Genomic DNA, 10,000 nt, shown 5'->3' with positions numbered 1-10,000 from the left:
CACACACGCACGCACGCACACACACACACACACACAGAGAGTTGTCTTGACAGTGCCTGTAGAGAGCCAACGTGGAACGTCACTTCCTGCTTCAGCACTGTACCAGAGAGTTTCATCCGCCATTTATTTTCCCATCTAGACATTTCAAATCAAACGGTTCAGATATATTTAGAAACAGGAGAGACCACATAACATTTCACTCGGACCAAAATGTTAAAAAGAAAAGAAAAAAAGGGTTTAAAGAAAATATGTTTTCTATGTTGTTTTTTTAAGTTTTGGTCTGAGAGAAATGTTCTATGGTCTCTCTGGATTCTAAATATAGCTGAACCGTTTGGTTTGACCCAGTAAAACAATTTTTATAGGCATTTGACAAAATGTCTATGGGAAAATAAATTGCGGAAGAAAATCTCTGGTACAGTGCTGAAGCAGGAAGTGACGTTTACTTTGCCTCTCTATGATGTTACGCTGCCTCAGTCTGCAGCGACTAAACATCGGTAAGGAGTGAACGTCAAGTAAATAACAAAAATGTTCATGTATTTACTAATGTATTCACTGGCTGGTGGCCAATCTGTGCCTGAATGTCATGTTGACAGTGGCGGTGTGACAAACCGTGAGCGTTAACCCCTACATACCCGAAACCCAGCTGTCTGCAGACCACCTCGGCATCTCTGTCGTCCCATTGATCGTCGCAGATGGAGCCCCACCTTCCTCCGTGGAACACCTCCACTCGGCCCTCAAAGTCTTCCTCGCCTCCGACCAATCGCAGTGGAGGACCACTGCCTGAGAGAGGAAACAGCACCCGTATATCATCATCATTACATTGCACCAACTGGACTATGGAAGCCAAGAAGACAAATAGCCTACTTGAGATCAAGCGGCATCACTCTCTGTCTTAGATTACAATCTTTTCGTAGAAATTGCATCAGATTTTTCCTCACAGATCCCACTCCCTCATCTCTCTCCCCCCCTCTCTCTCTCTCTCTCCCTCTCTCAGGTGGGTGTGTGTGTGTGTGTGTGTGTGTAGAGAAGATGTTGTCTGAAGTCACGGGAGTCACACTGACCTTCCGGCGGTGCGCACACCGCTCCCGCCTCGTTGCCATGGCTACAGTCGCCGGTGACGAACGTCCTGCTCCGGCACTTACTCAGGGTGCCCTCGTCGCCGCGGCAACCCAAACGCTCATAGTGGAAGAGGCCAGAGCCCGAACCAAACTGCGACTGCTGCAGCGCTGTGCCAATGTCACTGGAGAACAAACACAGATGTGTCTCACTACAGGGATACATACTATTAACCTGACGCTGCCAGATGGGGGCAGTATTGTTTCTGGCAGCGTCAGGTTAACATACTATGTCCTATAATACAATGTGGTAAATGGGGCCTTGCTTTGCTTTTGTTCCTCCTACCTCAGGCCCAGCTGTCTGCAGATCACACTGGCATCTCTGTCTGTCCAGTGAGAGTCACACACCGCCCCCCACTGGCCATTCAGGTAGACCTCCACACGCCCGCTGCCAGAGGGCGACCCGCCCACCAGCCGAGCAGCGCCTGACAACCAGAGAGATGGCTATGTATGACAGGCATGTTGATCAAATAACACAGGTCTAGTAAATGTTCAGAAAGCTCAGTGTATATCAGTGTAAATATCAGGTACCCATTATGATACATACGTGTACCTGATATTTTGTACATTCATTGTGTCAAAGAGTCCTCGGCCACTCATGTCATCATCATGGGCTTACCCTGGTGGCAGTCACAGTAGGCCCAGCCGATGGCCCCAGAGTTCTGCTTGAAGAAGCACCAGGGGTTGGACTCTCGGTCTGGGTTCCTGCAGTAGCTGTGGTCTCCCAGCCCTCTTCCTGGGTACTGCAGCACGTAGTCAGGAAACTCCGTCCACTTCAGACAGGGGGCGCCAGAGTCCGTCTGGGACACGGTGCCGTTGTAGTAGCCCAACTCAGTGAATCCCTCGGAGCAGGAGAGAGGCGCTACGCACAGGCAGAGAGAGGGAGGGAGGAAGGGTGGGGACAGAGTCAGTGGATGAGTGGATTTTGAAAAAGATGGGAGGATGAGATGTTTTGGGTGCCACGGGGTAGGAGAATAAGGACAGGAGGATTTGGGGGGAAACAGGACAAAGGGAATATAAAGCAGTAGAATGTGGAAAGTTTGAGAGGAGAGAAGAGTGGAATTGCTCTTAAATCACATGATCCCCATGCCCCTATGTGACCTGAACATGAGGGCTTACAGTATATGTCTGCTTCTCGCATGCTGGCACAGCGTGGTCCCTGTCTAATGCATTTACCCTCACTGGTCCATGTTGAACTGCTGAAATGTCCTGAAACCCAAATGGGCCATATTTAACATGGTGACTGCGGGGGCAGCCACAGCCTGGCAGGATGCTGAGCAAGCTACATGTACTGAGTACTCGCTTCTGTGAATCTGGGAGGCTGAGAGAGATTAGAGGAAAATGCTGACATGTAAATGTCGTAAAACCAGGATACAAAATAAAACTGGTGACAATAATCTACCGTAAATTCCGGACTATAAGGCGCACCGGTGTATAAGCCGCACCTGCAAAGTTGACTGTTTTTTACATATATAAGCCGCACCGGACTATAAGCCGCGGGTGTTTTAACACATTGACTGCCAGACGTTTTTCTTTGCTGTAGTTAGCTTCTGCCAAGCCGTTTTTTGAGGATTATGGCTCATTTTATAAGAGCCGAGGATTCGTTTCAGCTTGGAGTTTGTGAACATACAATATCTCAAAAGTACTAATAGAATGTGTACTTTCTCTGTCTAAAAGAGTTAGTTTGTAGAGTTAGTAGTTATGTAAGCATTAGCAGTTGAATACAGCATGGTTTTAGCGTGAAAAATAATATTCAGAGATAAACGGCTTTTTGTGAAATTGGATGGAAGGGTCACTTTAACCATTCATTTTTGGCTCTCTCTCTCTCTCTCTCCCTCCCCCTCTCGCTCTCTCTCTCTCTCTCCCTCCCTCTCGCTCTCCCTCCCTCTCTCTCTCTCTCTCTCTCTCTCTCTCTCTCTCCCTCCCTCTCGAGTTGCTTCAACTCCGCCCTCCGTGGGCGGACAAGCTTGTCACCAGTCAGTGCTTTGCTGTGCCTGCATGTCTGGGCCGCTGTTTGAGGAAGTCGGGAGGGACTCGCTCGTTTGGAGTTTTGGTTGAGAGAAGCTTTTGCGATTCTGGTCATATTTATGCTGCGTGTTTCAAAGTGTGTTCCTGCACCTGTAATCTATCACCCGATCATAGTAGATCGGCTGAATCTATTATGTAAATTTGCAATCCCGCATCGCCAGCAATCAGCGCGAAAAGGAGAATGGCTGGGCTGAGAATGGCTTGACAAGTTAAAAAAATGCTTTCCTTCCTCTAGCAAGGAGAGCACTGTTGCCACTTAGTGGGTCGGTGGAATGGGTTGTAAACGTTCGGTGGCTCCAATAATTATATAAGAGATGTAAAAGGCTTAGATGCACAACCCACCGTCAAAAAAAAAAAATCGATGCCAAAAACGTGTAAACACGTTGTTGGCAGGGAACAGCTGGATTCTGAAAACGTGTTCATACGTTGTTGGCAGTGAATGAGTTAATGGTATTTTTTTTTTTTTTTTTTTTTTTTTTTATTGTGTTTTAATGTTTAATTACCATATGTAAGGGTTCATGCACAGAGGGGATTGTCGGGAAAGAGATGGCTGTTTGAGGAAGCTCCCATTTATTAACATTTCAACAAAACAACATAACACAACACCACCTGTGTTGTTTTTTACAGTGCACACAGTGTCCGCGGTGTGGTGAAAAGAGGGCAAGAGAGGAAATTAAAACAGAAGTGGATTTATAGTTAGAAAGAGTGCTAAAAAAGAGAGATTTTTTTTTTTTTTTTTTTTTTTTGTGGAAAAAATCCATAGATAAGCCGCACCGTTATATAAGCCGCAGGGGCCAAAAAAGGCCAAAAAACGGGAAAAGTCCGGAATTTATGGTACTAAACATACATCACACATTAAGACAAATAATTATCCTAGAAAGTTTTGTGCACATACACCTGCCCCCACAGCCTCAAACACTATGTAGCTGAGTCAACTTGTTGTGCATTTTATTTTTTATTTTTGTAAACATTCTCAAAATTTCCCCTATGTGCTGGTGGTAGCTATATGCTGCTCTTCCTACTCTAGGTATGTTTTGGTGTTCTATGTACTTTTATGAAGGACTGCATTGAATGAGTAGCCTAATAACATGAAGATAGCTCTTCATTAAATATGCATTTTGTTTTTATGTTTTTTTCTTCTCCAAAGATATTTATGTTTTCATGTAAACTAAACGGGGTGACACATCTAGTGAAAACAAATTATTTCGTTTATGTTTCAACACATATTAATTTTACTCACTGAGTATTTTTGTTTTTGCTTTCACTGTAACTACTGATTTCAAATAGATGGGTAACCACTATATTTTGTTCTGTTTATTTAATCTGACATTTACTCTAACACACACAAAAAGTTGGAGAACCTTTCTGCTGGGGACAGAGAGAGAGACTTTCATGTGTACTTGCCTTGTACTGATTGTGCCCTACTCTTCCTAGATTAAACGTGCAGATCCTGAAGCCTGTTGTCCCTGCTTTCTTCAGCAACCATTCTACAGCGTACGCATGCGCGCACACACACACACACACACACACACACACACACACACACACCACACACACACACACACACACACACACACACCTTACGCTTTGAGGGGTGATTTGACGCCAAATGGCTATTAAACTATGATAGATGGTAGAGGTGCTTCCGTAACCGGCAGCTGTCTTATCTCGTAGACACACACACCATGGCTGTCCTGGAACATTATCAATGCAGTGCAACCCTCTAGCCCACCTTGCATGGTACGTTAGCATGCGCACGCACACACACGCATTCACGCATGCGGACACACACACACACACACACACACACACACACACACACACACACACACACACTCATTCCATTCAGGAAGAAGATAAGAGAAACAGCAGAAGGGGGAGGCAGTGAGAGAAATCAGTCAGGCAAAAATGTATTGCACTAAAGCAGAAATCTGCTTGAATAACAAATGAGACTGAATACTTAATTAACTCATCTGTACCACACAGGAATTAGCACTAGTTCCACCAAACAGTCTTAATACAAGCCTGGGAGTGACTGCTGTGACAAAGGGGGGCCTGTCTCTTTAAGAAGAAGCATATGACTAGCCTACCAGGAAGGAAACAGAAAGTAAAGCTGACGGTCATGGTAGAGCACAAAAGCAAACTCCTCTCCTCTAAAGACCTGCACCCAAAGAGGTAAGAAGTTACTACCAAGCCAAACTTGACCTTGGACTTGTGAGAGGTCAAATATCATTTGTGGGGCAGGCTACAAGTAGGCCAACACATCTTGCTGTCATTTAATGGTATTATGTTACTCCAGTCCAGCACAGTTGCAGGTTGCATAGTGTTGATGTGAACGTTCTCCTGTAACCTTATTGTTCTTTCATTATTGTGTATTGCAGAAATGGCGTCCTGCAGCAGCCTGTTGTGTGAAGAGCAGTTCCTGTGCTCTATCTGTCTGGATGTGTTCAGGGAGCCGGTCTCTACTCCATGTGGACACAACTTCTGCCAGGCCTGCATCACAGCCTACTGGGACGACGCAGCGGTCTGCCAGTGTCCACTCTGTAAGACGGCTTTTGAACAGAGACCAGATCTCAGGGTCAACACGTTCATTTCGGGCCTCGCCGAGCAGTTCATGTCACTACAGCTGACGGACGCGGGCGGCTGGAGCCCGGACCGACAGCAGGTCAATTCTGGAAACCCGCTATGTGACATTTGTACTGACGCCAAGCTGGAAGCCATGAAGTCCTGTGTGGAGTGTCTGACCTCTTACTGCAGGTCTCATCTAGAACCCCATCAGAGAGTCGCCGGTCTGAAGAGACACATGCTAATCGAGCCTGCGGAGAGCCTGGAGGACAAGATATGCAGAGAACACAACAGGCTCCTGACGTTGTTTTGCAGAACCGACGGGGCCGTGCTGTGCGACGTCTGCGCCGGCTCGCGACACCTGACCCACCACACGGTTCCCGTACAGCAGGAGTACCGAGAGAAGAAGGCTCGGGCGGGGAGCGCCCAGGCCAAGGTGCAACAGATGATCCAGGAGAGGCTGCAGAAGGTCCGCCAGATCAAGGAGGCGGTGAAGCTGAACCAGAAAGCCACGGCAGACGCAGTGGCAAACAGCGCGCGGGACGTCGCCGCCCTGGTGTCGGAGCTTCAGAAGAGCCAGGCCGAGCTTGTGACGGTGATGGAGGAGAGGCAGAAAGCAGCTGAGAGGCGAGCTGATGACCTCATTAAAGATATGGAGCAGGAAATCACGGAGCTGCAGAGGACAAACGCGAAGCTGAGAGACCTAATGCACACTGACGACTATCTCCGCCTCCTCCAGATCTTTCCCTCACAATCTATCCTACCACACACCATGGACTGGTCCGCCATCAGTTTTAACAGCCATCTGGGAACGGAGCACTTAACTAGGTCCTTAACTAGGTCAATGTCTCAACTGCAATTGACGCTGACTAAAATGAGCATGGAAATGAAGACATTCTGTGACGACGCAGACGCGTTAAGTGATGCCGCGCTGTGGCGGGTGCAGCAGTACGAGGTGGACATTGTGCTCGATCCTAACACAGCCCACCCAGTTCTTATCCTGTCTGATGATGGGAAACAGGTTCGCTATAGCACCACGATCCAAAGGGTCCCGACAAACCCTAAGATGTTTGTCGAACATCTCGCCGTTCTGGGGAAGAGGGGCTTCTCGTCGGGGAAGTTCTACTTTGAGGTGCATGTGGGAAGGAAGGTGGAATGGAGTTTAGGACTGGCTACAGAGTCTGTCAATAGGAAAATGGCGATCGATCGCAGTCTTCACTGTGGACTCTGGGCCCTCTGCTTCATCGTGGATAGATACGAAACCTTCAGTTCCCCCAATATCCCAGTGTACTGGGGCAAAGTGGAGAGGGTGGGGGTGTTTGTGGATTATGAAGGGGGTCAAATATCTTTCTACGATGTTGAGGCCTCAAGCCTGATTTACTCTTTCACTGGCTGCATCTTCTCAGAGAGACTCTATCCGTACTTCAACCCCTGTGATGACGAGTACGGCTCAAACCTGCCCCCGCTGGTGATCGTTCCCGTCAGTGAAAGTGATATATGAATGGAAGCCCAGTGAGGTTTCACGGCCCAAATATAATGTAGGTCCATAAAGAAAATGAATACCAACTGATTCTTCAATTAAGGGTGAAAGTGTTCAGAATTTGAACTGCAAAATATGTTAATCACATGGGGAGATCTCCACTTTGTAGATTCTGTCACGGTGTCCTACTGTACATCAATTTAAGTATCAATTATTTATATGCTATTCATTCAAGGCAATCTGAACCAAGTGTCTGTATATGATTAACATTTTTCACAACATATTTATTTTTAGGGAAATGCAGCAGAAGATTTAAGCAACAGAACAGCTTAAAAATGACCAATAAATCAACAGACAAATAAATACCACAGGTTATGAAATACATTAAAAATAAAATAAATTAAAATGAGATACTTGGCCTAGTAGTCTAATGATGTTGGTCAAGCTGTGATGATAGAGTGGAAAACTAACATTTTTAAATTAAGCAGCAGCAGAAGAACACCCCCCCCCCCCCCTCCCGAGATAGTGATGTTAAAATGTAAAATTAATCTGTCCTTGATTTTTGGTGGTGTTGTATTGTTTTTAAATGTATTGAATCAGTAAGGCAGGCTCGGGCAGTGACAGGATGTGAGGATACCTATCGTAGGTAGGGAGGAGTAGCAAAAAGACAGATGTACTTCTAACAGTTGTCATGCGTTTTGAGCCGCTCCATTTGACTTTTGTTGGTTGACATTCCAGAGGTTGAACGTCTTATCTTATCCTTTGTGTTCAAATATAACTAAAAAAAACACTACTTTATTTACAAAAAAATATGTAAAAGCTACATGTTTGATGTTGACTATGTTTGATGGAAAAAAAGATAAATTTTTGATCATATACTGTATTCGATATTGTATGTCAAATACATGTCATTTGAATGCTTTACTGTATTGCCTTATATTGATTTTGTTTTTATGATGACACAACATGCATCTTGGGTTGCTGATGCTGCACTTGTGCAGATGACATTGCTTCTCTTGATTGATGGTGTTCTGAAATGTCTCAGACCCTCAACCCATCTAGACCTTGAAGACATTTAGAAAATAGCCTGTATATGTGCAGCAGTGCATGAAAGTTTTACAGTCATGTCAATGAAAATTTAATAAAGTAAAGACGCGTTACGTAACAACACTTTCATTGAGTATCTCTCTATCTTTCCCCCTGTTTTGGTTGTGAGCAGCCAGCAGGAAAGCATGGAAAATGAAAAAAATATATACTGGCACAAACAAAACAGATTTTCTTAGGCGCCATCGTGCAACTGCGTGCGCCAGCGGGTCATACTACATCACAGTTGCTCGAGTGACATCACTGATGACATCACAACTGTCTGAGTGACATCACAGTTGAGCGAGTCACAACTGCTCAAGTGACATCACTAATGACATTACAATTGTTTGAGAGACATCACTGATTGACGACATCACAACTGCAAGTGACATCACTGATGACATCACAATCGTGACTGACACCGCCACAGACACCACAGTCACCACAGCCAGAGGTGGCTGTGGTGGCTGTGGTGTCTGTGGCGGTGTCAGTCACGATTGTGATGTCATCAGTGATGTCAGAAGAAGAGAAGATACCCACACACCTAAAGTCCTCCTCTTTCCCACTCCCTCTATCTCTCACTGTATCAGATAAAGGGAACGAAAAACCAGCATTGATGATACAGAGCTGTTAAATTCATCTCAACACCCGCCGCAGCGTTCAGACACACACAAGACACAACACTCCTCATCGCCACGACAACCACACTCTGCCCATCGCCATGGGAACGCTCCGTCTCCCTGCTCTCATAATCCATTTCCCGGTCACAATGAGGATTTGACATGGTTCACACAGACGCACGCCGTATGGGGGGTGGGTAACACACACACACACACACACACACACACACACACACACACACACACACACACTACAATAAATACCATTTCAATTTAATAATGAAATAATGCCTTCACGTTTTTCATGTTTCATTTTTCTCATTTCTCACCTAATTTTCAGAGATTTGGAGGGAAATGTAATGGAGGAGCGCCTTGTGCAACATTTAGAGGTAATTCTCCTGCTATGAAAATGCCATTTGATCTGATCAATTTATCCGATCACACATGATGCGATAGACTGAATTAGCAGGTGTTTCTGACAGAAGAGAGGTAGCCTATGTTTTTAAATGCCAACTAGTGCGTGCGTGCTCGTGTGCTACCTTCACCAGTCTGTCACCAGCATTCTGTAACAACAAAAACGACGGATATTTCAGCACTGGAAATGAGGCTGAATGGCTCCTCCTCGCCAGCGTGAAAAGCCGAGCCCCACCCCCCATCATGGCCTCCTCCTCCACTCGTCAGGGACACAGAGAGGGAGCGAGAGAGAGAGAGAGAGAGAGAGAGAGAGGCAGCGGGCGAAGGGAAGAGGAGAGGTGAGGATGGGGATGAGTGTGGGAGTAGAACCGGGGAGCTACAGGGGCTGATGAGTGGTGATAAAAGCATTAGGAGAGAGAGAGAGGGGTGGGTGGGTGTTGGGGGGGGATTTGATGAGTGTCTGAGTCAGGAAGAAAAGAGGGGGATCAGAATGTAGAAGGGGGTAAACGGATATAATGGAGGGATGAGACAGTGTTGGAGGAGAAGCGGGATGGGGGCATGGGTGATGGGGGAGAGGCGGGGTACCACCCACCTGAGCTCTGCACCTCGTTTAAGTAACTGTCTTCAACCACCTGCAGAAAAGGAGGAGAGAAAGACACCGTTAGAATGAAGAGCAATATTTCATTTTCCAC

At 46.1% G+C, this 10,000-nt stretch overlaps 2 protein-coding genes across 2 annotated transcripts in view; one reads left to right on the top strand and one right to left on the bottom strand.

Annotated features, from left to right (window-relative positions):
* LOC310775668 (neurotrypsin-like) overlaps window positions 1–10,000 on the bottom strand; it is a gene marked incomplete at both ends in the record, with an annotated part of 22,358 nt that overhangs the window by 7,678 nt on the left and 4,680 nt on the right. The window contains 5 exons of the mRNA XM_083635817.1: window positions 633–776; window positions 1,058–1,240; window positions 1,402–1,540; window positions 1,735–1,977; window positions 9,901–9,940. Of these exons, the coding sequence (XP_083491943.1) occupies window positions 633–776; window positions 1,058–1,240; window positions 1,402–1,540; window positions 1,735–1,977; window positions 9,901–9,940 (749 nt within the window). The remainder of the gene's footprint in view (window positions 1–632; window positions 777–1,057; window positions 1,241–1,401; window positions 1,541–1,734; window positions 1,978–9,900; window positions 9,941–10,000) is intronic.
* Window positions 5,527–8,247, top strand: LOC310774835 (E3 ubiquitin-protein ligase TRIM21-like; the record flags this gene model as incomplete). Its single annotated transcript, XM_083634979.1, has 1 exon — window positions 5,527–8,247. One exon carries the CDS (start codon window positions 5,527–5,529, stop codon window positions 7,207–7,209), a length of 1,683 nt encoding a protein of 560 aa, XP_083491105.1. The 3' UTR covers window positions 7,210–8,247.

The sequence above is a fragment of the Poromitra crassiceps genome (genome assembly GCF_964638095.1).
Source record: "Poromitra crassiceps genome assembly, chromosome: 4".
NCBI lineage: Eukaryota > Metazoa > Chordata > Actinopteri > Beryciformes > Melamphaidae > Poromitra > Poromitra crassiceps.
Note: the sequence above shows the minus strand (reverse complement) of the source record. Positions and strands in the feature narration are given on the sequence as shown.